This window comes from Pogoniulus pusillus, chromosome 19 (genome assembly GCF_015220805.1).
Source record: "Pogoniulus pusillus isolate bPogPus1 chromosome 19, bPogPus1.pri, whole genome shotgun sequence".
Taxonomy (NCBI): Eukaryota; Metazoa; Chordata; class Aves; order Piciformes; family Lybiidae; genus Pogoniulus; species Pogoniulus pusillus.
Genome location: NC_087282.1, coordinates 11,405,763 through 11,433,314, shown reverse-complemented (window position 1 = coordinate 11,433,314; position 27,552 = coordinate 11,405,763). Strand labels below are relative to the sequence as shown.

The 27,552-nt window shown below is 56.7% G+C and overlaps 3 protein-coding genes across 4 annotated transcripts in view; all 3 read right to left on the bottom strand.

Annotated features, from left to right (window-relative positions):
* Positions 1–1,920: 1,920 nt before the first annotated feature.
* On the bottom strand, positions 1,921–5,916 carry LOC135183930 (regulator of cell cycle RGCC-like). The gene is made up of 5 exons (XM_064159264.1): positions 5,820–5,916; positions 4,758–4,913; positions 4,165–4,245; positions 3,709–3,771; positions 1,921–2,552 (listed from the first exon to the last, which is right to left on the bottom strand). The coding sequence occupies exons 2-5, from the start codon at positions 4,909–4,911 to the stop codon at positions 2,545–2,547; spliced, it is 306 nt and encodes a 101-aa protein (XP_064015334.1). The 5' UTR covers positions 4,912–4,913; positions 5,820–5,916; the 3' UTR covers positions 1,921–2,544.
* Positions 5,917–7,463: 1,547 nt separating this feature from the next.
* On the bottom strand, positions 7,464–23,088 carry ARHGAP36 (Rho GTPase activating protein 36). The gene is made up of 12 exons (XM_064159263.1): positions 22,504–23,088; positions 21,157–21,258; positions 19,959–20,115; positions 17,520–17,582; positions 15,358–15,614; positions 13,557–13,752; positions 13,038–13,093; positions 12,248–12,398; positions 10,694–10,842; positions 9,168–9,338; positions 8,606–8,703; positions 7,464–8,211 (listed from the first exon to the last, which is right to left on the bottom strand). Exons 3-12 carry the CDS (start codon positions 20,071–20,073, stop codon positions 8,073–8,075), a joined length of 1,395 nt encoding a protein of 464 aa, XP_064015333.1. The 5' UTR covers positions 20,074–20,115; positions 21,157–21,258; positions 22,504–23,088; the 3' UTR covers positions 7,464–8,072.
* Positions 23,089–24,023: 935 nt separating this feature from the next.
* The window catches only part of ENOX2 (ecto-NOX disulfide-thiol exchanger 2), a 34,365-nt gene continuing 30,836 nt past the window's right edge, over positions 24,024–27,552 (bottom strand). For both annotated transcript variants that reach the window (XM_064159262.1, XM_064159261.1), the window contains one exon: positions 24,024–26,713. In XM_064159262.1, coding sequence (XP_064015332.1) covers positions 26,582–26,713 — 132 coding nt within the window. In that variant the 3' untranslated portion in view covers positions 24,024–26,581. The remainder of the gene's footprint in view (positions 26,714–27,552) is intronic.

Here is a 27,552-nt window from a genome sequence, read left to right as displayed (position 1 = left end):
CACAACTTGAGACTCTATCCCCTTCTGTTGCTGCTTGCCTGGCAGAAGAGCCCAACCCCACCTGGCCACAGCCTCCCTTCAGGTAGTTGCAGACAGCAATGAGCTCTGCCCTGAGCCTCCTCTTCTGCAGGCTGCACACCCCCAGCTCCCTCAGCCTCTCCTCACAGGGCTGTGCTCCAGGCCCCTCACCAGCTTTGTTGCCCTTCTCTGGACACCTTCCAGCACCTCAACATCTCTCGAGTTGGCAGAGCCTGTAGAAGGGCAGATGGGACCCGTGGTGGCAGCTCAGCTGGGAGATAACCACAGCAGGCTGCAGAAAGGCTGCTTTGCAGCTGGGCTGGAAGGAAAAGGTGCAGGCAGGAGGCCTCTGCAGATGCCCCCACTCTGGTTAACCACTTCCCGCCCCGCGGTGGCTCTGCGTGCCCTGCTCTTGCCTCTATGAAAAGCAGCATGCAGCTGGCAGGCTCCTGCTGCCTCCCACCATGGCAGCTCCAAAGGACCCTTTGCAGAGCTCCACACCAAGTCCAGCCTGACCCTGCTGCTCTCCGGGCTCCTTGATCCTGGTCCGGGCTCCTTGATCCTGGTCCAGGCTCCTCTGAGCTGCGGGGGAAGGGATCCCAGGGGAGGAACTGACGTGCTGCAGGATGTGTCCTTCCCAATGATCGTTTCTGCAGCACCTCCTCTGCACGTGCACAAAAGGACCCTTCCAACCTGCCCCACCAACTGCTTGGGGCACCCTCAGCCCTCCCCAGCCTCGGCTTTCCAGCTGCCCCATAAGCGTGACCAGGAGGCCCTGGTCTCCCCAGCTGCAGAAGAGCCCCAGGGGAGGTTTAGGTTGCACATGAGGACAGCTTTTATGAGGAAGAAGTTGTTCCTCATGTCCAGACAGAGGCAACTTGAGGGCATCTCCTCTGGTCACAGAATTGTAGAATCAGTCAGGGTTGGGAGGGACCACAAGGATCATCTAGTTCCAACCCCCCTGCCATGGGCAGGGACACCCTACCCTAGATCAGGATTGTCCTGTCACTTCTTCCTTGGTAGAAGAGGCCAAACCTCACCCAGCTCCAGCCTCCTTTCAGGGAGTTATAGAGAGCCAGAAAGTCTCCCCTCAGCCTCCTTTTCTTCAGCCTGAGCACCCCCAGCTCCCTCAGCTGCAGAGCTCTTCTGCAGACACTTCATCAGCTTCACTGCCCTTCCATGGACCTGATCCAGCTCCTCAATATCTTTCTTGAAGTGAGAAGCCCAAGCAGCAACCACAGAAGAAACAAGGAGTGAAACCCAAGTCCTGCCCAGGCAACCCCACAACAAACAACCCTGAGCTCCTCCAGTCTGGTTTTCTGCTGCAGGGTGGATCAGAGGCAGCAGATCTTGGGGCTGCAGATATTTGTATCTGCAGCTGCTTAGCAACCCTTGCAGACACCACACTGGAGTGAGCTGGGGGCACCCAGGGAAGGTGACAACGTGGGATTCCCCAACCCATCACCGAGTTTCACCACCACCCAGGTGGTGATGGTAGTCCTGGGGGTGGTTGATTCAAAACTCCCTTCCCACACTGGCTGAGTCTTGCTCCTGATGCCCAGAGTCAGAACAGGGCCGTGGGTGGTATCAATCCTCTGAGAGCATTTGACTCAGAGGGGAACTGTCCTGGATGATGCTGGGGTGGCTGTCACCAGAGACAGTTCCCACAGCTGCTGCTGCTGCTGCTTCCCTTGTCCCATTGGTACAGGCTGAGAATCCCCCCAGGGCAGAGCAGGCTGACCTCACCTTTGTAGCACAGTTGCATAATGGGCATCATGAGCTCACCTCCAGCAGACCTTACTCCTTCCCCTTGTCTGCTCATCTGTCCATCCATCTACCCCTCCCTCCCTCTCCCCTTCATCCATGCACCCATCTATCCGGGACAGACACACAGACAAGCACTGAGGCTTCAAACCCTTTCATTGAATCCCCCCTGCATAGCCCACCCCCCTCTTTACAACAGATTTGGGGGTGCTCAATCTGAGGCTTCCCATGCCAAGCAGGGTCAGCAGCAGTTGGCACCCCCTGTGAGATGGGAAGGGGCTTCACTGACCCAGGAGAGGCCACCAAGGTCTTGCTGATCTTCCCTCAAACCGCTTAGGGTTTCTCCTGGGGCTTCACCAGTGGTACAGACCTCCACCCCCCCAAAATCCACTGCAGGGCAAAGCCTGGTGCCCCCAGCAAGAGCTGTCCTGTCCTGGTTCCAGCTGGGATCGAGACAGTTTTCCCTCTCGGGAGCTGGCACAGTGCTGGGCATTGTCCCATCTCATGCTGGCAGAGTCCTGGAGCGGAGCGAGGTCCGGCCAGCAGCACAGTCCAGTTGGCCTCCCTGATGCTGGCTCCATCGCTGCTGTGGAGCAGGGTGGCATAGGAGGGTTGTCACCCACCCACACAGAGTGGCACAGGCAGAGCTGCCACCCACACAAGGTGGCAGGGACGCAGAAGCAGAAGGCGCAGTGGGTTGGCACGGGGCTGGTCTGCTGTGGGTGCTCCTCTCCACGCTCCTCACCAGCGTGGGGGCACCTCTCACATCTCTGGAGGACAAGGAAGAGGGACAAGGACATTAGTGAGGTGGCTGGGGGGAGGAAGGAGCTGTGCTGGGCCCCTCCAGACACCACCCATAGCAGGGCTGGAACAGAACCCTGCTGAGGCAGGAGTTCGGTTCCTCCCCTTCCCCCCAGCCACGCGAAGGGACAGGAACAGATACCAAGAACTGGGACTCCCTGGGGGAATATTTTGGGGCTTTTTAACTCAAGTGTTCTGCCTCCAGCCCAACCCCCTGCTCTGAGAGGAAGTGTGGCTTCTGCCTCAGTTTCCCCAGTCAGGAAGCTATTGGGCAGCAGTAACCTCACAGGACCACAGAGCTGCCTGGTACAGCTGCCAGCGATGCCCAGCATGGCACCACCACCTTCCCCAGGGGTACCCACAGCCACACCAGGAGACAAATACCTCCTCCACAGATGGGGAAGTCCCATCCCAAGACCTGCCCACAGCTTAACTCAGAGCCAGCACCATGTTTTAGGTGAACCTTCTCAAGCCCAAATCCTCACTCTGCTCCCTCCAGGTGGGATATTTCCACAGGGCTGTGGATCACAAGGAAGAACTTTCTCCAGCTCACCTTCTTCCCTCCAGCCAAGAAAAGCCTTTGGGCAGCAGCTGGAGAGATGCTGCAGGCAGAGAGCCACAAGCATCTGACCACCTCTGAGCACCCTGCTCTAGCTGCAGATGTCCCTGCTCACTGCAAGGGGGTTGGAGTAGAAGACCTTTAATGGTCCCTTTCCACCCAACTTGGTCTGAGTCCATGACCTTCTGGAAAGCATCAATAGCTCTGCAGGTTGTGCTGTCTGCTGCCTTTTTGAAGGTCTTCATTGCCAGACCAGATTTGGCTTCAGCCCACCAGTCCCCTCCAGCATCACTTCTCCAGCTAGGGGAAACTGAGGCACCAGGAGGGGAAGGGGCACAAGCAGTGGGATGAAAGAGCATGTGGGGAGATGACAGGGAGGTGAACCACCAATGAAAGACATAAGGATTCCACTCATGGAGCCAAACCCAAGGCCCAAGTGCCCTGCAATGGGAAGCCCAACCAGGACAATGCTGGTCTGGTCTCCACCGAGCCAACAGGCAGAGGAGAAGCTCCAGCCCCACCTGGGTGCAGCTCAAGGAGCAGAGGGATCAGAGGAAGGTACCTACCCTGCAGGGCTTTATCCAGGTCTGCGATGAACTCCTCCAGCTCCTGCGTGTCTCCGAGCTTGGCTAGCAGGGAGAGATACACCATCAGGTCCCTCCCACTGCCACTCCAGCTCCAATGTGGGGGAAGAACAATCTCCACCCCTCATGTCTGACCACAATTTCTTCTGGGCAAGGTGTCCACTTTCCCTTTGCCACCTCATCCCTGCACAGTCTTGCACTTTCCTAGACACCTCTGCCCTTGAGTGGGAAAATGCCAACCTAGCTTCACTCTCTTCCAACTGGGACCATACCAGCCCAGTTTCATCATCTGCCAGGACCCAGATTGGACCCCAGGGCTCATTCTCAACTGAAAAATCCTGCCACGTCCCACTGGCACCTCCCTTCTCAGAGCAGCACATGGCTATTGAGCCAAGCCAAGCACTCAGAAGAAAGCCCTTCAAGACCTTCCAGCCTCACCTTTGGCAGGGTAGGCATTAGCAGGGGTGTTGAGGTCCTCCTCACTGGAGTTGAGACTGCTTCCTGGGGATGTGCTGGTACCTGCAGGTGCAAAGCATCAGTCTTCATCCCTGGCCACAGGCACCTTACAAAGAAGCTGCAGGCCCAGGGATGGACCATGTGCATGGCACGGTGCTCCTGGTCCCCCCTCACTCTTGGCCAGCCCATCTGACTCTCTGCTGCAAGGCAGGGCTGGGAAAGGGGAACTGAGCTCCTCTGCCAGGCCAGACAACACCAGTGGCTATCTTGGCACTGCCACCAGAACACTTTGGGGTTATCATGGTGAAGCAGTTCCCCCTGAGCTGCCAGGTACCTCAAGCCAGCCCAGCAGAGGAAGCCCCTGGAGATGCTGCAGGCTCTGTTCCAATATCCAGTGGTCACCATCTCATGCTACTCACCAGCCCACAAGAGATGAGTCAGACAGACAACTCAGAGATGGGATGAGCAAGAAGTTCCATGGCTTACCACAGAGGAACCCCAGAGCTCCCAAAACCACCCCACCCCACTGGACGTCATCCTCCCCAGGTCTCCTCTGTGCCCAGCCCTGGACTCACTCTCCAGCTCATCGATGCCACTGTCGTAGACACTGTGACCTGCCTTCTTCTTCAGCTCCTCCAAGTGCTGCTCGTACTGGCAGGCAGGGCCTCTCTCAAAGTCCTCCATCACCTCCTCAAACTCTCGCAGCAGGTCACCGAGCTCGTCAGCCATTGCTGGGGGAAAGAAGCCACCGCAGGGAGGGCTTTGGGGCATGTCCCGTGTAGACACCCCCACGAAAAGCCTCGCAGGAGCAGCTCCAGGCTGGGATGGGACAGATCCAGGCTCTGCTCCTCTCTGGGGCAGGCTGCCAGGTCTTCGTGCAGCAGGTCCCTGGCTGACACTGCTCACCCTTCTTGTGGTGAGGAGCATCAGCTCTGAGCTCGGCCATCCTCCCAGCTCATCCCACAGCCCAGCTAGCCTCAGCCCATTTGGAACTGCTCCTAAGCAGGAGGAGGTATTGACACTGAACCCAGCTTCTTCCTCCACATTCGGGCAGAACTGGGACTCCCGGACCCTGCTGAGCCCGAGGGACACCCAGCAGCATCCCCAGCCCCTGTCCCCTGCTCCCGGGGACCGATCAGCCCCGTGGCGGCTCGGCAAGGCTGGACCGGGTGGGGGACAGGGCCTTGCAGGACCCGTGCCAGGGGTTATGGGGAGGCTCGGCACCGATCAGCTGCGTAGCCGGCAGCGACCGGGGAGCTCGGCTCGGCTCAGCACGGCTGATACCGACCAGCCGGCACGGCTTAGCATGGCTGGCACCGGCTATCAGGCTCGGCTCGGCTCCGACCGGCGAGCACAGACCGGCGAGCACAGCTTGGAACGGCTGGCACCGACTCTCAGGCTCGGCTCGGCACTCACCGGCGAGCACAGACCGGCGAGCACAGCGTGGAACGGCTGGCACCGGCTAGCATAGCCCGGCGAGCGCAGCGTGGAGCGGCTGGCAGCAAGCGGCGGACTCAGCACTGCTCGGCTGGCACGGCACGGCTGAGCGTTGACTACCGCCCCTCGGCTGCTCAGCACGGCACGGCACGGCACGGCACGGCACGGCACGGCACGGCACGGCACGGCTCGGTACTCACCGACAGGCAAGGCTCGGCGCTACACGGACCGGCTCGGAGCGGGTCGGCTCAGTGCGCTGGGGCCCGGGCGAAGGCAGCACCGGTTTTAGCCCCGGGGGCCGCCCGCAGCTGTAGGGGTGGCTCCAGCAGGGCCCGCCCCTGCCACGCCCTGACCCCCAAGCTGGGACACGAAGTTTGGGTCGCACTCCGCCAAACTGTGTCACACGCACACACCCCCCCCCCCCGGCCCCCAGCACGGCCCCGGGATGGGGAAAAGGGACCTGCCTGGGGACTGTCACCTCCGCCCCTGGTGAGCCCTGCAGAAAGTCCCTGTGCCCTCAAACTCAAATCAAGCCAGGAGCTGACCCAGCTGGAGGAACTCACCGTGGCACATCCATGTTCTTCCAGTCACCACCCAGACCCAGAGCTGGTGAGGTGTTACCTTCAGCCCGGAGAAGAGAAGGCTCCAGGAGACCTTCTGGTGGCCTTTCAGTGCTTAAGGGCATCACAGAATCACAGAATGCCAGGCTGGTGTGAGGTGGAAGGGGCACATCAGAGATCATCCCGTTCCAACCCTCGTGCCATGGGCAGGGACGCCTCCCACTAGAGCAGGCTCCTCAAGGGCCCATCCAGGCTGGCATCCACAACCTCCCTGGGCAACCTATTCGGTGTCTCACCGCCCTCATAGCAAAGAGTTTCCCCACCGTGAAAACTGGGGACAGACTTCTGAGTAACTGCAGATGTCACTGCTGAATGATCTCTAAAGGTCCCTTCCCACCCAAACCATTCCATGGCCCTCTGCTTCTGTCTCCAGCAGAAAGAAATTTAACAGCAGCTCATTTCTGAGGTTTTCCTCTTGGTTTCTCTGGCCCTGGACCAAACTGAGCTGGGGCAGAGCAAGAGCTCAGGAGAAGCCACCAACAAGGCAGGCAGGGCACAGGCACGGTCCCATGTCTCAGGACTTGCCCTCTTTGTTCCTCAGAAAGTCCTCCCTGAAGGACTTGGTGAGCACCACAGCAAGGTGTGGGAGACGCTCAGATGGTGGAGACGTCCTCCAGTAATGCTCTGTGAGCAGGGAGCCCAGGGCTCAGCTTCTGTCGTGGCTTTGGCTGCACCCTGGAGCACCAAGAGGGTTGTTAAGGAGCCCAGGAGTCTTTCCGCCACACGGTGTCCCACCGACAGCCTCAGCTGCATCTGTCCCCTGGACGGTGCTGCACCTTCTGGGGTCTGAGCTCTTGTTTTGTAAAGGTCCCTTCCCTGTGAGTGGGATGGGTGGAGAAGTTGCTCCTGGGGCACAGCAGGCTGAGGAGGGATGTGTGTGCTGACAGATAGCTGGGGAGAGCCTCCTGAGAGCTGATAAGCTCCAGAGACGAGGAGTGCGGTTGAGGCTGCGGGAGGGGATAAACCCGGGACACCAGGGGGCTGCTGAAGGTTGCCAAGGTCACCAGAACACTTCAGCACCAATTGGGTGACCAGCACTGTAGCCAAGCTGCTCCAAGACCTTCCAAATATCTTCTTAGAAGCCCTTGGCATGTTGGTGTGACTCTGCTCCTCTGCCAACAGCCAGAGTGGACAGCCCCAGCTCGCTCAGCCTGTCCTCATAGCAGAGGGGAGGAAACCAGAGCAGTCATCCTCAGCCAGACATCATGAGAGGACACCACAAGCTCCAAAATCCTCTAGAACTTCTATTCACAGAGCATGAACTCAAGGAAAACTGACATTGAGAACCCTCAGTCTGGCCCCATCCTCTTGTCCCCCACCCTTTAGCTCTTGCTGAGCACTGAGCAGATCCCCTCTCAGGCTGCTCTTCTCCAGGCTCAGCAGCCCCAGGGCTCTCAGCCTTTGCTTCTCACAGAGATGCCCCAGGCCCCTCAGCACCTTTGCAGCCTCCACTGGGCTCTCTCTGGTAGTTCCCTGTCTCTTTTGAACTGAGGAGCCCAGAACTGGACCCAGAACTGCAGATGTGGTCTCGCTAGGGCAGAGTAGAGGGAGGAGGAGAACCTCCCTCAACCTGCTGGCCACACTCTCCTTGAGTCAAAAAGGACCCCACTAAGCGGCAGCAGAAGATCTTTCTGCTGCCACCTGCAGACGCTTCTGCTGCGGATCTGACAGCAGCAGAACAACCCGAACAAGTCAGAACAGCTCAGCAAAGATGCTCCCACAGACGTTCACCATACTCCTGCCGCTCCTCCAAGGCGGGAGACTTGTTATTGCTGGGGAAGGGCTGCCTGGCTGCGCCCACAGGGCCAGGGCTGAGGGCATGCCCCAGGCTTGCTAGATCTCAATGTCCAGGTTTAGGAAGGAGACCTTGTTGTACAAGTCTGATGAGACTGAGCTTCTCTCCAGGGCGTGGGTCAGAGCAGGTGGTGGGGCTGGAGCGTGGTCTTCTGCCGAGTCCTCACCCTGTGTGCTCCTAAGAGTGAAAAAAACAGAGATGCTCTTTGCAAAGAGCTTCTGCTGCCAACCCCACCACCAAAGGTGACCCTGAAGATAAGACTTCTCTTTGGACAGCCCCAAAAGGTCGGCACAGAACAGTAGCAGAGATCATGGAATCATGAAATTGTCTGTTGGGAGAGACCTCTCAGATTATGGAGTCCAACCATGACCCCAGCACTGCTAGGTCACCACCAAACCATGTCCCCTTCAGGGATGGGGACTCCACCACTGCCCTGGGCAGCCTGGGCCAGGTCTTGTCAACCCTTAAGGGTGAGAAATTGTTCCTCATGTCCAATCTAAACCTCCCCTGGGGCAAATTGAGGCTGTATCCTCTTGTCCTGTGGAAGAAGAGCTTCCCCGTGGGCACTTACAGTGTGGCGCTGAACTTCCTGCGCAGGAGGTAGTCGATGACATCGGGGTCTGTCTGGAAGAGCCTCTTTAGGATGTCCAGCTGCATCTCTGGAGAGACCTGGGAGGGATGCACAGGGTCAATATGTGCTCACAGACCTGGTGTCACATCCCACACACCTCCTGGGGCTCTGAGCATGACCTCAGCCCCTTCTTTCTCCGCACTGATCCTGGTCCTTCGTCTCCCTGCAGACCTGACATCTGCTCTGCCCACCTACATCACACCCCTTTGGGTCTGCTTCAATCCCTTGATCGACCTGCTCTGTTTACACATGTCCCTGCTGACCACAGCAGGGACACAGCCCAGGGCAGTGGGTGGGAACTAGATGATCTTTAAGATCCCTTTCAACCCAAACCATTCCAAGACCTTGGAAGATTCCTTCAAGCCAAACCATTTCATGATCCACAAGCTGACTTGAGACACTTGCTGCTACGTGGAGCTGTGAACCTTCCTTCTGCTGCCATTGTAAGAGTGTAGAGGGGAGGAAGGGTCTAGAGCAGCTGCCCTGAGGTAGGCTCACCTACCATGAACAAGGCCTGGTGGTGCTCAATCAGCCTCTGGAGCACCAGTATGATGGCAGCACTGTCTTCAAAGTTCATGGCAACAGCATCTTTTTCCCCAGGCTTCTCCTTCTGAAGGATGTTGGGACCAAAGACTGTGGCCAAGTTTGAAGCTGTCATTTTGTTCCCAGGAATCTGGCAGCAAGCACAAAAGGAAACTGAAGATTACAGAGGTCTCAGATCAGCCTTATCAACCCCAGGATGGAACCACGAGCTGCTGAGTGAGGCTGGAGTGTTGATCTGAGTCTAGTTTGGCCCTCTCCAAGTTGGTGGTAGGGCCAGGGTGTGTGGTTTTGGAGCACATGTTCATCCCTCCTTGCATCAGACCCTCCATTCCCATCCACCTTTTACTAGCAACCCCCACCAGAAGGTGACAACCAATATTTCTGTACCATCTTATGCCATAGGACAAAACCAGTCTCCTTAAGTCATGAAGACAGAGAGCTCAGTTTGTCCAGACACCCCAAAATCATCATCAGTGCACAATGGGAAGGCTTTCTTGAAAGGTGGAGGTGAAAAACCAGAATAAGTCCACAAAAAAATGCCCCTGTGGACACACAACCAGGTCCCTCTGGGGTGTTTGCACCCAGAAAATCCCTCAGTTGGGCCCAGAGCCACCCAGAGCTGCCAAGGACAGAATCAAAGGATCCACCCGGAGCTGCCAAGCACAAGGGGACTGACCCACACTTTGGTTCTGCCAAAGGATCCACCCAGAGCTGCCAAGGGCAGAACCAAAGGACCCACCCAGAGCTGCCAAGCATAAGGGGATTGACCAACACTTTGGTTCTGCCAAAGGATCCACCCAGAGCTGCCAAGGGCAGAACCAAAGGACCCACCCAGAGCTGCCAAGCACAAGGGGACTGACCCACACTTTGGTTCTGCCAAAGGATCCACCCGGAGCTGCCAAGCACAAGGGGACTGACCCACACTTTGGTTCTGCCAAAGGATCCACCCAGAGCTGCCAAGCACAAGGGGACTGACCCACACTTTGGTTCTGCCAAAGGATCCACCCAGAGCTGCCAAGGGCAGAACCAAAGGACCCACCCAGAGCTGCCAAGCATAAGGGGATTGACCAACACTTTGGTTCTGCCAAAGGATCCACCCAGAGATGCCAAGGACAAGGGGATTGACCAACACTCTGGTTCTGCCAAAGGATCCACCCAGAGATGCCAAGGACAAGGGGACTGACCAGCACTTTGGTTCTGCCAAAGGATCCACCCAGCACCGCCAAGGACAGAACCAAAGGATCTACCCAGAGCTGCCAAGCATAAGGGGATTGACCAACACTGGTTCTGCCAAAGGATCCACCTAGAGCTGCCAAGAACAGACCCAAAGGATCTACCCAGAGCTGCCAAGCACAAGGAGACTGACCAGCACTGTGGTTCTAGCACAGGATTCACCCCAGCTTGCAAGCAGCTCTGATTGCCTTTAACCAGTGCCATTTGGGCCACCCCTTCTTCATGCTGTCAGCATGCTTGGGCCAGTCTTACCTCCTGTCCATCAGGGCCCTGGGAGCTCTGGGCATGCTGGGCCACCTGGCTGAGGAAGCTCAAGAGGCGGTGCAGGGTGTCGCTGTGGCAGGGGGGCAGCAGGAAGAGCAGCAGCTGGAGGGTGGCCAGCTGTGCTGGGCCCTCCATGGCTAGGACAGAGAGCAGCTCGTTAGTTAGTGCCCAGCCCTCAAACATTTCCATGCTAATGAGCTCTGGGGGAGCTGGCCTGGCCTAGGCCAGAAGGATCATCCAGTCATCAAAATCCACCAACCCTCCCCCCCCCCAGGCTGCAGCACCTGCAGGTGGCAGCAGCAGGAGGACATCCTCCATCCCACCCCAGTCTCATGGCTTTGGCAAAGAAGAGCTTGAAGGAAGAATCTGGGATTCCTTCTCCAGGCTCTTTACAAGCAGTGAGACCATCACCCTGACCATCTTCTGAGGTTGGTGATCTCATCCCACAGAATCACAGAATGAGGTTGGAAGGGACCTCTGGACATCATCCAGTCCAAGCCCCCTGCTTGAGCAGGGGGACCCACAGCTTGCCCAGGACCACAATGTCCAGCTGGGTTTGGAATCTCTCCAGAGAAAGAGACTCCACAGCCTCTCTGGGCAACCTGCTCCAGGGCTCTGTGTCCAGATCCTGTAGGATCATCACCCTTCTGGATGCTTGTAGAAAGTGGGACGCAAGCAAACCTGGCTCTGCATCCTCCAAAAGCATCTCTGTCCCCATAGAATGACTTGAGTTGGAAGGGACCTTAAAGACCATCCAGCTCCCAACTTGCTGACCCTTTCCTGGCAGACTGAGTTTATCCTTGTGCCCCAGGATCTCCTCCTTCACCCTGGAGAGGTTCAACACCATGTTGGGTGGAGCCTTGAGCAGCATGGTCTACTGGGAGGTGTCCTTGCCCATGGCAGGGAGGTAGGAACTCAATCTTCAAGGTCACTTCCAACCCAATCCATTCCATGAATCTCTGAGTCACAGATTCTCCTCCAGGCTCTCCTATTCCCCTCAAGAAGGCCATGTGCTGGGCTCCTCAATTCAAGAGAGATGTTGAGGTGCTAGAAGATGTCCAGAGAAGGGCAACAAAGCTGGTGAGGGGCCTGGAGCACAGCCCTGTGAGGAGAGGCTGAGGGAGCTGGGGGTGTGCAGCCTGCAGCAGAGGAGGCTCAGGGCAGAGCTCATTGCTGTCTGCAGCTACCTGAAGGCTAGATGGGGGTTGGTCAACCAGCAGCAGAAGAAGGGGATAGAGTCTGAAGTTGTGGCAGGGGAGGTCTAGGCTGGCTGTTAGGAGGAAGTTGTTGTCAGAGAGAGTGATTGGCATTGGAATGGGCTGCCCAGAGAGGTGGTGGAGTTGCTATCCCTGGAGGTGTTGAAGAAAAGCCTGGATGAGGCACTTAGTGCCATGGTCTGGGTTATTGGCCAGGGCTGGATGCTAGGTTGGGCTGGATGAGGTTGATTCTGTGATTCTATGTGCTGAGACGTGCTGCAGACTTGGGGTCTGTCTATCCTGAAGAGCCTCAGTGCTCCACCACCATCCCCACAGCTCCACTCACAGGCTGTGCTGAGGAAGGGGCTGTAGAGCTCTCTGGGAATCAGGGGGTCTGGCATGTCCCGGAGAAACTCCTTCAGCAGGGCAGCCACATCATGGACACTTTGATGTTCATCCAAGAAAACATCCAGCCCTTGGTCAAACTCTTCCCTCAGCTGAAAGATGGAAGGAAGGAAGGAGAAGAATAAAACCAAAACCAATGGTCAGTTCTCTCTCTTCATACATGGTCAGGATCCGGGCCTGTAATGAGCTACTGCCGTGGCCAGACAGGAGGGTTGGCTGCTCCCAAGGCTCTCCTGGTGCAGATGTCACCCCCAAAGAAGACATCCCAGAAGCCCACATCCTGTTGCTGCCAGAGGATGGGCCACAAGACTAACTAGGAAGAGCCACTGGCTTGCAAAGGGAGCCCAGAAGAGTGCCAAGGAAGGGGGCAGAGGTTCATCTGCTAAGGCAGCTTGGAGACATGAAGCAGATTCTCCATGGCTGGGAGAGGGATCCAGCAGCAGGTCACAGGCTGGTTGTGATGCAGCACATGCCTGTGATGTTCTGGACCTCTTCACATCACTGTCTGCTTTATGCATCCCCCACCTGTCCTTTGGATGCAGCCAACACTGGCACAGGCTGCCCAGAGAGGCTGTGGAGTCTCCTTCTCTGGAGCCCTGCCTGGATGTGCTCCTGTGTGACCTGTGCTGGATTCTGCAGCCCTGCTCTGGCATGGGGGGGTTGGTCTCGATCATCTATGGAGGTCCCTTCCAACCCCTAACATGCTGTGATGCTGTGAACATCTCACTCACCTGCTGGACTCTTTTCTTGGAGCTCCCAACCCTGAAGATGCCCTCTGTTTGGAGACCTGGGGGACAGAGAGGTTAGTGCCCTGTGCCCCCACAGCCCCCTGCCACCCTGGGAACAGCATCTCAGCGTGCCGGAGGTGCTCCTCCTGCACTGCACATGAGGCAGTGAGTCCTTCCCAGCTGCTGGCAGAGTGTGTGGAGCTGTCAGATCTCCTGGGGTCGTGCATGGACCAGATCTCACCTGTAGGGCCACTCTGAGCTAGATGCTGGGTTGGCAGGGCGAGTTATGGCCAGGAGATGCCACACAGTGACGACTGCTTCTCAGCCGAGATACCTCACCCACCCACAAGAACCCATCCCATGTGGCTTGCCAGGGCTGTGCCCTGCCCCAGGGCTCAGCTGCCTCCTCCCAGCTCAGAGAACCAGGCCAGAATGTCCCAGCCCACCACATAAGATGGGTTCCACCAAACCCCTGTGGTAGAACCCATCCCACCAGCTGGCCAGAGAGACACCGACGTTTACCATGGGTCTCGATGTGCTTGCAGCATCTGTCCACGATCTGTGGGACCTGCCAGCTGATGGGGTTGAGGCTCAGCATCTTCTTCTTGCCCAGGCTTCTCCGTGGATCCAGCTCGTGAGGGTGGGACAACTGGAGTGCTTCCAGCAGCTTGGAAGTGTTGTCACTCAGGTCAGTGATGGAGTCCACAGACATTGCGCCCTGCGATGGAGTGGAGGTGGTCTGTGGGGTGGCAGGAACTACCCAGCCAGAGCCCAGCACACCACTGCTGCTGGCACCTCATGAGTTGGTGGGATTGGGAGGCAGCACCTCCAGGCACACACAGCGGTCCACAGAGGCTAGAGGACCACAGGGAGCCATGCCTGTGCACTGCTCCTGGTGGCAGCTGTCTTCCTGTTGGGTCGTGTCCCTCAGCACCACACCTCCAGGGCTTTGAAACCCCTCCAGGGATGGAGACTTCACCATTGCCTTGGGCAGCCTGGGCCAGGCCTTGACAACCCTCAAGGGCAAGGAATTTTTCCTCATGTCAAACCTGAACCTCCCATGGAGCATTTTGGGTAGTCAATGCTGAAAGCAGACCAGCTGATGTCCCTCTTGTGACCGAGGGCCAACATGACCCAGCACTGATGGCCACAATTCCTGCTGGGAATTTCACAGTATCACAGTATCACCAAGGTTGGAAGAGACCTCACAGATCATCAAGTCCAACCCTTCACAAGTGTGAAGCCCAATATCCAAGATGTGAGGCAATGGAAGAGTGGAAAAACCCACAGCACTGATGGACAACCTCCTCCCACCCCTATCTACCTCTGGCTGTCTTGACTTGTCCTTTTGGTAAGGACAGCTCCATGAGAAGTGAGCTGGCCAAGCACCTCTCACCCATCAGCCCTGGCAGAAAGGGACCTGGGGGCTGTATCAGACAGGCAGCTGAACAGGAGCCAGCAGTGTGCCCAGGCAGCCAAGAGGGCCAGTGGCATCCCGGCTGGGGTCAGAAATGCTGTGCCCAGCAGGAGCAGGGAGGTGATTGTCCCCTTGCACTCGGCTCTGGTGAAGCCACACCTCGAGTGTTGGGTTCAGTTTGGGGCACTGCAATCCAGGAGAGCTGTGGAGGTGCTGGAGCAGGGCCAGAGGAGAGCAACGAAGCTGTGGAGGGCCTGGAGAGCAAATCTTGTGAGGAGCGAGTGAGGGAGCTGGGGATGGTTAGTGTGAGGAAGAGGAGGCTGAGGGGAGAGCTCATTGCTGTCTACAGCTACCTGAAGGGACGTTGTGGAGAGGCTGCTGCTGGGCTCTGCTCACAGGTAACTGGAGATAGAAGAAGGGGGAATGGCCTCAAGCTGAGGCTGGGGAGGTTTGGATTGGACATTAGGAAAAGGTTCTTCATGGAGAGAGTGGTCAGGGACTGGAAGGAGCTGCCCAGGGAGGTGGTGGAGTCACCCACCCTGGGTGTGCTTAGGAGTGGTTTGGATGTGGTGCTTGGGGCTATGGTTTAGGGTGACTCTTGTAGAGCAGGGTTCCAGGTTGGACTTGGTGATGCTGAGGGGCTCTGCCAGGCTGGGTGCTCCTGTGACTCTGTGATCATGGCCCATCTCCAGACGGGCTTTAAGATCCTCTCCATCTCAAGCCATTCTATGAAGCTGTGAGGATCTTGGGGGACACAGAACCATTTCCCTGAGGGCAGACCAGGACCAACCCAAGGTGCAGCAGGAAGAGCTCACATTCCTGGAAGAAAGACCCTGGGGCACCACCTGCTGAAGGTGGAACCTCCCCAGCCCCGCAGCACCGCCATGGCACAGCTTCTCTCCCTACCCTTCTCTGGCTCCAGGAGCTGCTGTCAGGCAGGACTGGGGACAGTGGCTCCTCTGGGAAGTCCCCACAAGGGACCAGGCCACAGCTCCTGCCCACTGGGGACTTCTTCTGCCTCTGAGCCCGAAACCTGGTCACGGTGGCTTCCACCTCGAGGCAGAGCCGGCGGCTGCTCCTCACCGCCTCCTGCAGCTGCCGGTAGGTGCGGTCGTTGGCGATGACTTGGTGGAGAGGGATGCCAAAGGTCTGAGGAGAGCAGTCTGGGGAGACAGCAGGGAGAAACAGGACAGCATGGCCCAGCTCCAGGACACGTCTGTGTGACACCATCATCCAAGAGGCTTAGAGGAGATTCTGACCAGGTCTAAGGCAGACAGTGTTGATGCTGAGGCTGATGAGAGCCTGGCCCAGGTTGCTCAGGCAGGTGTGAGGTGCCCCAGCCTTGGCACCATTGCAGCTGAGGCTGGTCGGGGCTCTGAGCAACCTGCTCCAGTTGCAGATATGCTTGCTGGCTGCAGAGGGGCCAGACTGGATGACCTTTAAAGGTCCCTTCAACCCAAGCCAGCCTGGGACTCTGTGAGAAGGGAACACCACAATGGTAACCACTAGCAAGAGGGTGAAGAAGACAACCTGTCAATATGTGACAGGCAGATCTGCAGCCTGACTTCAGGGTGGTCATCCTGTAACTATTGGTGTCCTCACATGCCCTGTCCCCTCCTGCTCCCTGCTTCCCTGGAGGTGTTGAAGCAAAGCCTGGATGAGACACTTAGTGCCATGGTCTGGTTGACTGGATAGGGCTGGGTGCTAGGTTGGACTGGATGAGCTTGGAGGTCTCTTCCAACCTGGTTGATTCTATGATTCTATTCTATTCTGTGATTCTCCTCCAGCTCTTTGGCAGCCTGGATGTTCAGGGGTGCGTGGGAAGAGCAGCCCCAGGGCATCACAGAATGGGGCTGGGGAGCTGAGGAGGAGGAGGACGTGGCATGGGAGGAGGGAAAAGGATTTACAGTGGTGTTGGGAAGGCAGCAAGAAAGCTGATCTCAATCAGCATGACTCTTGCAGGCTGTCCACTTTCTTCTGACCTTTCCTTCCCTTTGCTGGCCTCATGAAGATGCCACCATGTCTGTGAGACTTCATAAAGCACCAGAGATGTGTGATACATAAGATCCACACCAAATTCTAACCTCCAGTTGTCTGCAGGGCTTCTGGAAGCCACCTCTGTCCAACAACAGTCTTGGCATCCGTGGGTTTTCTCCCCACATAACCTTTCCTTTGCAGATCATAGAATCAGTCAGGGTTGGAAGGGACCACAAGGATCAGCCAGTTCCAACCCCTCTGCAGAAACACCTCACACTAGAGCAGGCTGCACACAGCCTCAGCCAGCCTGGCCTTAAACACCTCCACCATGGGGCCTCAACCACCTCCTTGGGCAACCCATTCCAGCCTCTCACCACTCTCATGCTGAACAACTTCTTCCTCATGTCCACTCTGACTCTCCCCACCTCCAGCTTTGCTCCATTCCCCTCAGTCCTGTCATTCTCTGAGAGCCTCAGAATTCCCTCCCCAGCTTTTTTGTAGCCACCTTCAGATCCTGGAAGGCCACAAGAAAGTCACCTGGGAGCCTCCTCTTCTCCAGACTGCACAGCCCCAACTCTTTCAGTCTGTGCTCACAGCAGAGCTGCTGCAGCCCTCTGAGCATCCTCCTGGCCCTGCTCTGGACATGCTCCAGCACCTCTTGTAATAGAGGCTCCAGAATGGAAGGAGGAACTTCACCTCCTCCCTTCAGCCTCCACACCACCATGGGCTATGGATCCCTTTTGTAAAGTACCAGTGAGAAACTCCTTGAGGAGGCTTAGCACTGATGAGGAGACAAGTCCCAAGCACTCCTTCCCCCTCAGCTCTGCTCCACATCTCTGATCTCCTCAGGGTCGTGGCTGATGTCCTTTAAGGGACAATAAAACAGAGCTCAAGAGGGGTAAAGTGAGCAGACAGAACCATTCACGTCCCTGTCCACACATCCCCAGCCCCTCCAGCCTCCATTACTCTGGGGAACATCAACACACCAGGGACAAAGCACTGCAGGGCAAAGCAGCCTTTGGGCACCTCTCTGCTCAGCCCCACCAGAAGCACCAACTCCCAAACTGTGGGTTAAAGAGCTCTCTGCTCACCTTTCTTCTCCCTTGAGAAGCTCTCCAGCTTCTGGCGGATGGATTTGCTGCCTTTAGGTCCAACTGTCAGGAGAGAAGGAAGCAAAGGTTCTGTGTCATTCACCTGATGAAGACCTTTCTGAGCCTCGTGGGCAGAGCACAGCCACACAGGGACCTTCTGAGCACAGGAGGATGCTGTGGGCCTGATGTGACGTGGAGGTGCCATGGTGAGCATCAGCTACCTGGGGCAAACCTGAGAGCCATAGAATGGCTCCACAATAAAGGGACCTTCAAGATCATCTAGTTCCAGTCCTTCTGCCATGGGCAGAGACACCTTCCACTAGACCAGGTTGGTCCAAGCTTCATCCAGCCTGGTCTTGGGCACCTCCTCCACCATCCTCCCAGTGTGGAGAAATGATCCCTCCACACTCAGGTACCTGATCTCCATGGCACTACACCATAGTGGTGGGTTAAAGAGACCCCAGCTGTGAGATGGGACTCAGCCCACCAGAGCTCTCTGATGTCCTCCTGTCCAGCTGTGTGACCCAGGAGTCCACAAACATGAACCACAGACAGAACAGAGTCCAAATGAACCACAGCTGATTGCTCTGGTGGCCTTCTGCCTTGCCATACCCCACTGGAGGACAGACCTTTGAGCCACCTGGTCTAGCTGAAGGTGTCCCTGCTCATGACAGATGATATTTCAGGTCCTCTTCTACCCAAATCATTCAGTGAGGTTATGAGAACCTCACCAGAAGTCCCATGCTGGTCCTGGGGCAAGTCCTGCTCCCAAGAATTACCCAGAGGGAAGCCAGGGAGCACAGGCAGCAGCAATGAGCTGAGAACTCATCCACTGCCCACCCTAAAACCTTCCAGGAGATATCACCCTGGCCTGACTGAGCTCCTTGTTCCTGAGTGATTCTCTTCCCAGGAGCAACTGGTGGAGTTGTTTTTGTTCTTCTGAGGGATTTGGAGGAAGCTGAGAGGGTTGGAATGAGGAACATGCACACAGAGCTGCCTGCAGAGATTCCTCTGCAGCACCACGAGCGCTGCTTCGCTCAGCTGAGCAGACAGCAGGGAGACAAAGTGCAACCTGCAGACAAAACACACCCAGCTCAGGGGACAAAAGGCCACCACAGGGTGAGGAGGGAGGACACAACGTGCTGAGGCTGAGCACCATCAGCATAACTGTGCTTCTGAAGCTCAGAAGATGCTCCCAAGAGAAACAAACCATCAGGCAGCAGACAAGAGAGAGCCCATCAGGAGCTGGAAGAGACCATCCCCCTGTGCAGGAAGCCTGAGCTGGTAGCTCCAGGACAGAGCAGCACATATAGAATGGAACCATAGAATAGAATCAACCAGGCTGGAAGAGAGCTCCAAGCTCAGCCAGTCCAACCTAGCACCCAGCCCTGGCCAAGCAACCAGACCATGGCACTAAGTGCCCCAGCCAGCCTTGGCTTCAACACCTCCAGGCACAGTGACTCCACCACCTCCCTGGGCAACCCATTCCAATGCCAATCACTCTCTCTGACAACAACTTCCTCCTAACATCCAGCCTAGACCTCCCCTGCCACAACTTCAGACTGTGTCCTCTTCTTCTATTGCTACTTGCCTGGCAGAAGAGCCCAACCCCACCTGGCTACAGCCTCCCTTCAGGTAGTTGTAGACAGCAATGAGCTCTGCCCTGAGCCTCCTCTGCTGCAGGCTGCACACCCCCAGCTCCCTCAGCCTCTGTTCCAGGCCTCTCATGACCCATGACAAACCCTGGAGATGAGGACAACTGCTTTTCCCTGAGATGCACCACAGCTTGATGCTGTGCATCCTTCAAAGCTCTCCTCTTTCTTGGTCATCTCCTGCTCAAACGGCAGAGCTACAGAAGAGTTTTGGTTGGAAGAGACCTTTAACCTCATCAAGTCCAACCATAAACCCAGCTCTGCCAGGGCATCATCAAACCATGCCCCTCAGCACCACATCTCCACGGCTATGAAAGCTCTCCAGGGATGGGGACTCCACCACTGCTCTGGGCAGCCTGGGACAGGCCTTGGCAAGCCTTGAGGGGAAGAAACTGTTCCTCATGTGCAACCTGAACCTCCCCTAGGGCAACTGGAGGCCACTTCCTCTTTGTGTTGGCCATTAGTCCTGAAATCATAGCCTGTCCCATCCTGACAGCACTAAGACAGCCTGGGTGCAAGGCTCTGCCAAGTGTTCTCCCATCTGGTTTGGATCAGGGGGATCAGAGGCAGACCGCAGGCAAGGTCACGTTCTCACACTGCTCTGGACACGCAAACCCTCCTCAAGAGGCTGATGAGGCCCTGCAGGCTCAGAGCACAGCAAGGAACAGTGAGCAAAGCAGACCAGAAGTGCCCCAAACGTCCACAGCCTCCAGCCCCTGGCGTGAGGTGTGGGGATGAGAAGTGAGGGCTCAGATCTCACCAGCAGCTGTGCTTTCCCATCCTCTACCTTCGGCCAGGCTGAGGTCTCCAACCAGCAGCTTCTCCTGCAGCTTGTAGAGGGCAATCTCCTGCAGGCTGGCTCTTTCCAGCTCTGAAAGGCTGTGCAGGGCCATGGGCTGCATCCTGGGGCTTTATCCTGGCAGAAGAGCCCGGGTGAATGTCCTCTGAAACACACAGATAGATATAAGTAAGTCAGGAGCACACCGTGGAGACATCTACCAGCCCTGCAGGTCATGCCCACATGCCTCCATGCTTTGGGGAGTTCCCACTGTTGCCTGCAGCCTCTTGGAGAGGTCAGGCAGGGCCCCACAACTTCACAAGACCCATGAGGAGCAGCTGAGGGACCTGGGGTTGCTCAGCTTGAAGAAAAGGAGGCTCAGAGGTGACCTCCTGACTCTCTACGGCTCTCTGACAGGTCGGGGGTTGGTCTCTTCTCTCAAGGAATAAGGCACAGCAAGAGGACACAGCCCCAAGCTGCCCCAGGGGAGGTTTAGGTTGGACATGAGGAACAATTTCCTCCCCTTGAGGGTTGTCAAGGGCCAGCCCAGGCTGCCCAAGGCAGTGGTGGAGACCCCATCCCTGGGGCCTTTCAAAGCTGTGGAGATGTGGTGCTGAGGAACCTGGTTTGGTGGTGACCTGGCAGTGCTGTGTTAAGGGTTGGACTTGAGCTCAAAGGTCTCTTCCAACTAAAATCCCTCTCTGATCTTTTGCCCCATGCTGCCTCCTCACCCTGCCCTGCCCTGGGTGCAACACCCTTCATCACCTCAGCAGCACCAGCAAGCTCAGACACGGTCCAAAGAGCAACGAGGAGCAGTAAATGGAGGAGAGGACCAAGGCCACCAGCACGTGCATGGAAAAGACTGAGTCAGAGGGCAGGTTGCAGGAGACCCTTCACCAAGAGGACAAGAATGACAGATAAACACCCAGAGATCTCCTGGAGCCAGCAACAAGGATGAGAGCACCCAGGAGTGGGACAACCTCGACCCATCAGCAGCTGCCCACCACCACCCTCTGTGCTCTGGGCAGAGCTGCTTCTGGCCGGGACTTCAGGCACCAGTTCCTCTGTTTCTGCCTCACCAGAAGCCAGGGACAAGCCAAGTGGTGGCAGAGCAGGAGCCTCCAGGCAGGACAGGACCAGCTGTGCCACCAGCAGATCCTACAGATGGACAGGTGGTGCTGGGGAGAGACAGGTGGAAGGAAATTACCTTTCTGTAGGAGGAGGTCCCAGCTCCGGGCAGAGTCCACGTCCACAGCTCCTGCCTGGGCCACAGGCAAGGTCCCAGAGCAGTCACGAGGATGAGGCTGCCCTGGGACAAGGAGGAGGAAATGATGAGGAGAGGGAGCAGGAAGGAGCTGGAGCAGGCAGCTCTTATCTGGTCCTACCAGGGAGCAGCAGAATAGCCCCACAAACCCCAGCAGTGCCAGAGCAGCTCCTGCAGCTGCTGCTCCGCAGAGCCCTGCGACTGCTCTGCTTGGAAGAGATCTGTAAGCTGACAGAGTCCAACCCAGCACTGCCAGGTCACCACCAAACCATGTCCTCAGCACCACATCTTCACAACTGTGAAACTCCCCCAGGGATGGGGACTCCACCACTGCCCTGGGCAGCCTGGGACAGGACAGGCCTGGACAACCCTCAAGGAGAAGAAATTGTTCTTCGTGTCCAGCACAAACCTCCCCTAGAGCAACTCGAGGCTGTTCCTTCCTGTCCCATAGCTTGTTCCTCAGGAGACAAGGCCAACCCTCACCTGGCTCCAGCCTTCTTTCAGGGAGCTGCAGAGAGCCAGAAGGTCTCCCCTCAGCCTCCTTCTCTCCAGGCTGAACACCTGCATTTCCCTCAGCTGCTCCCCACCAGGGCTGTTCTCCAGACCAGTGACATCTCCACAACAGTGCAGAGCTGGGTGGGTGTCCCTGCCTGAGATGGTGACACCCTGTAGAGCCCCATGTGGCACCAGGTGTGCATCCTTGCCTGAGATGGTGACACCCTGTAGAGCCCCATGTGGCACCAGGTGGGCATCCCTGCCTGAGATGGTGACACCCTGTAGAGCCCCACATGGCACCAGGTGGGCATCTCTGCCTGAGATGGTGACACCCTGTAGAGCCCCACGTGGCACCAGGTGGGCATCCCTGCCTGAGATGGTGACACCCTGTAGAGCCCCACATGGCACCAGGTGGGTGTCCCTGCCTGAGATGGTGACACCCTGTAGAGCCCCACGTGGCACCAGGCAGGCAGAAGCTTGCTCCAGCCCCTGGTGCTCCTCACCCCACACCGACAGGCAGCAGGGGAACAGTCAAAGGGCTGCAAATGCTCCCTGGGTGGTGGAAGCCACGGAAGGAACATCCCTGACTCCTAACCAGAGCTGAGATGCCTTAGGCTGGGAGTGTGGGCTTGGAGCTTCCTCCCCACTGCAGCTTTCCTGGATTATTTTTAGGATGAAGACTTGCCTCAGGAAAATGGATGGGAAGAGCTCAGCTCAGCCACCCCTTCCCTTCCCCAGGAGCTGCGGTCGCTCCCCCTTCCCTCATCCCAGCTGGGACCACAGGCTGACACTTACCTGCCCGCCTGCCTCCTGCCAGCAGCAGCCTGGGCTCGCTTCTGCTCCTGCCGGGTGATGGTGTCCAAAGCGGTGCCTGCCTGCAGGGCTGCGGATGGGGCAGCAGCAGATCCCTGTGCCCGCCTCTGGCCAGCCGAGAAGGGACGGGGAGGAGACTGCGGCCAAAGGCGGCCGAGGGGAGGAGAAGGGGACCGAGAATGTGGATCCTCTGCCAAGAGAAACGAGAACCAGAAACATCCTTGTGTGGAGAGCGAGAGGGCAGGGTCAGATGGGAAGGAATGGCTCTTCCCACGCCTGCTGGTGTTGGTGCCTCGGCCAGGAATGGATCATTCTTAGCCCATCTTATGGAACCACACAACCATGGAATCCTCTGGGGCAGGAAAGACCTCTGAGCTCATGGAGTCCAACCATTGCCCCAGCACTGCCAGGTCACCACTAAACCATGGCCCTCAGCACCACAGCTCCGTGGCTTTGAAACCCCTCCAAGGACAAGAACTCCACCAGCACCCTAGGAAGATTTCTGACCAGTAACCAGGACACCCAGCACAAGCTGTTGCAGCAGATGGCACCTGGAAGGGGCATTCTCTGCCCAGGCGCTGGTCAGTGAGGGCCAGAGGATGGTTTCCACCATGCAGACCTCACAGTGGCTCCATCACAGCATCTTTGTAATGGCCAAATCTACAGCACACACAGGCCTGGCCAGGCTGCCCTCCACACCCACCATGGGGCTGAGGAAACATAGAGGCTCCCTGCAGAGTTCTGCAGGGCTCCTGGACCAAATGGGATGGATGCACAGCTAGTGCCTTATGCAGCATCTCCTGTGAGGATGTCCCTGCAGGGACGTTGCAGCAGATGAGCCTTAAAAGGTCCCCTCCAACCCAAACCACTCTGTGACCTGTGACACATCCCACCCCAGGCCCACCTCTTGTCCCTCCAGAGCATCTGGGTTAGCCACAGGCTCCATTTCAAACCAGACAGCTCCTATCCATCTGGGCTACTGCCTGAGGGACCCCTCTACCTCCTGATCCAACATCCCCCCCATTGTAATCAACTGACTTGACCCTTCTCCACAGCAGCTGCATGTTGGAAGGCCCCAGTCAGGCCTGCAGCCTCCTCCAAAGCATGAAGCCACCACAGAAGAACCTCCTTTGCAGGAGGCTGCTGAGGTCCTTATCTCCACACCTTGTCTCATTGCCCAACTTTTGTCACCCAGTACAAACTGGTGGTGCTGTGCTGCAGATGTCCACCCCAAACATGGCCAGAAGCAGCAAAGCCATCTGCTGTGATGGAGGAGGCCATGGACCACAGCTTCACTGCCTCTTGAGTCAAGCAGCAGGAGCTAGAGAGGTGGCAGGGACTTCTGTAGCTGAGCTCCACTGGGCACTCACTGTCCTCATAATCTGAATGCTCTTGATGCTCCCTACAAGGAGAGCAAAGCCCAAGGGGGGCAGAGGGCCTGGGACAGAGCATCTCCTTCCCTGGGGTGGGCAGCAAAGGACAAGAAAGCAGCAGAGCCAAAGTTTGACCTTTAAAAACTTTATTCCTTACAAACCAAATGTTCTCCTGCACTGTCACAGCTCCTTGGGACCTCTGTCACCCACTCCAGCAACCTTCAGTGACAAGAGTGAGGACAGGAGGTGGCTCTGTGCACCTGCACCAGCATCTCCACAGCCTTCTCACTGTCCATCTGCAGAACAGATCTCTCCTGGTGGCAAACAGCAGATGGGGTTTCAGGGAAACATCAGCCCCCTGGAAGAGTCTCTGCAGAGAAATGCTGGAGAAGGCAAGCAGCAGGACCCAGGACTCCTCTGGCCCTTCCTGGGCCTTCCAGCAGAGGGACTGCTCCTTCTGCCACCCCACAGAACCTCTCTGCTCCTTCATGGAGCTGCTCAAGAGTCCCAGCCACAGCTTCAAGGAGCAACTCCAGCCACGGGTCCCACAGAATTGGGCCAACAAGTCCTTCTGCTGTGTCAGCCTCCACCTGTGAGGCTCCTCCAGCTGCTCTCCAGATACAGAGTGCAAGACCTGCCTGTGCTCACCCCCATGAGCTCTCACCACAGCTGGTCTCCAGGCTAAACAAGCCTGTCTGGATGAAGCTTCTCTCCTGCTCTCCAAGGTAGCATAGCTACCCTGTCCTCTCTACACCCAGGAGAGTTTAGGGACCAAAGGGAAGGTGACAATGTCCTGCCCAGTGCAGGAGGTCCACCTCCTCCATAGTCACCCCACCCTCTTAGGTGCTCTTGTGTTACAAGTACCAAGCTCTGCACATGAAACTGAGCAAGGAGGGTGATGGTTCACCAAGAAGGTCCCAGTACTGCTTTCCCAGGCAGACAGCAATGAAATTGCAACAGGAGCAGTCAAATGAAGACAATCAACAGAGACCTTCAGGGCCTTGGGACAACTAATGAAGGGATCAGAGCACAAGTGGTGGCCTCTCTCTCTTCATGATGAGGGCAGCAGCAGGAAGGGTAATCAGATCAACACTCAGCTCTGAGCCTGGCATCACCAGGAGAATTGGTCATGGGGTGGTCACCATGACACCTGCCTCAAAGGGGAGAAAAGGATCCTCAGAGGAGCTGGCCAGGCTCATGGAAAGAGCTTCAAACTAGATCTGAAAAGGGGAGAGGACAAACCCAGGCTTGCTGGGGACAATATCTGAGGGATTAGAATGTTAGTGAGGTCCTTCCATCTGCTCCACCATGCACTCAGCACCCATCCCAGTGAGAGCATGAGATGGAGATCCAAATGGCAGCAGAGAGAGAAGGGTTTTGATGGGTTAGAGACCATGGAAGCACTGGAGAACACAGGAATTCTTATGGAAGAGTTAGGGCTTCTCTCCTCAAAATAAAAAGGTGCTGGGATCAACGACTCAACTGAAGGGCACCAAGAGCTGCTGTGCAGACAGCAAACCATCACCTAGCTGCCATCATGGAAAGCTGCTGGCCTGGCAACTGCTGAGCTCTAAGGGATGGCTCCAAACTCTCCTGATGGGACAGCCCTGTACACCAGGCAGCTGTGACTGCACAGAGCTTGAGGATCCAGTTGGTGGCAGCTCACTGGGGCTCAGTACTGCAGCCAGTTCTGTTCAGCATCTTCATCCATGCTCTGGATAAGAGGATTGAGGCAGGTTGAAGAGGAGCACAGGTTGGGTGGGAGTGCTGAGCTGCTGGAGGGTAGAGAGGTTCTACAGAGGGATGTGACAAGGCTGCATCAATGGGTTGAGGTATTTTACTTTCCATCTCACTAACCTCCTGGAGAAGGTTCAAGAGGAGCCTGGCACATACCGAGACCACGAGAAACAAAGGTTCAGAAGAGAAGTGTGTGCTGTTTGCAGCTTGGCCTCCAAAGTCAAGTGGGAGGAGAAAGCTGGTGTCAAGCCATTGCTTAAAGAGGTCTGCTGTAGGGGCTCTGCTCCACCCAAATCAACATTAAACCCCTTTCCCATCTCAGAAACGGGGTGCAGAGTGCCTCTGCCATGGGCAGCCCAGCAGCTGGAAGCTCACTCAGCTCAGAGATGCTGCCTTCATCTCAGCTTAGCTGTGAGACCACTCCTAGAGAAAATAGCATGAAGAAGAACCGACAACTGGACCCAGAGAACCCAGAGCCATCCAAAGCTTCTGGGTTTAATAGTAGAAACACCTAAAAAAAAAGCCTTTTCCCCACCCCTTCCCCTTTTTGGTGGTTCCAGAAACCAGAAATGGTCCCTCTGCTGTGGCTTCAGGATAGTCCATGGCTGGTCCCACCAGTAAGAAGGTGGTAGAGGGATGAGAGAGTTGGGCACACAAACCACATACAACACTGGCAAGACAGAGTCAACACATGGTGCTTCAAAACATCAGACATGGACTTCTCTGACACAAATCTATTGAGCAGAACCTGTCCCCTCAGAAGGAACCCATCAGAGAAGCTGCAGAACATGAGGCTTCTTCCAGTGCTGCTCTGGACTTGGTTTCACTTCCACATTATCCCACCTGAGGCCGTGATGCGTGCAAGACAGTCACCGTGAGCAGAGGTAAGAGGTGGCCCAGGCCCTCCTGGTGTACAGATCATGTTGTTGTTTGCAGAGTTAAGTCCAAGCTCAAGTCATTTTCAAGCCATCAAAGCCACAAAACTTCCACCTTTTCTCCAGGCTGGCCCCAACCCCACTCAGCTCCTGCCTGAAGGTGTTCTGCAGGCGGGTCATGAGAACTTCCACCTCTGCGGTGCAGATCTGTGACAAGAGAAGGTAAAGGTCACTCCAAGTGAGTCACAGACCAGGGTGGGTTGAAGGACACAATCTGCCAGCACTTTCACCCAAGTCACACACCAACACTCAAAGCCAACCACAGAGGTGGGCAGACCTCATGGTGGGACTGTAAGGGACCTCTGGAGATCATCCAGTCCAAACTCCTGCTCAAGCAGGGGCACCCCCACAGCATCTTGTCCAGGATCACAATGGCCACCTGGGGTTGAAAGCTCTCCAGAGAGGGAGATTCCACAACCACTCTGGGCAGCCTGCTCCAGGCCTCCAGCACCCTCATATCAAACAAGTTGCTCCCCACATTCAATTGGAACCTCCTGGGTTCCAGTTTGTGCCCATTGGCCCTTATCCTGTCCCTGGACACCGCTGAGAAGAGTCTGGCCCCATCCTCTTGCCTCCAACCCTTTACATCTTACTGAGCATTGCTCAGATCCCCTCTCAGGCTGCTCTCCTCCAGGCAAAACAGCCCCAGAGCTCTCAGCCTTTGCTCCTCACAGAGATGCCCCAGCCCCCTCAGCATATTCCCAGGCTCCCCTGGACTCTCTCCAGTGGTTCCCTCTCTCTTGAACTGGGGATCCCAGAACTGGACACAGGAATCCAGATGTGGCCTAAGGCAGAACAGAGGAGGAGAAGAACCTCCCTGGATTTGCTGACCACACTCCCTTCACACATCCCAGCAGACCATTGGCCTCTTGGCCATGAGGGCACATTGCTGGCTCATAGGGAACTCCTTGTCCACCAGCAGTCCCAGGTCCTTCCCAGCAGGTCACCCCTCACCTGTCCTGCTGCAGGGCTTATTCCTCCCTGGG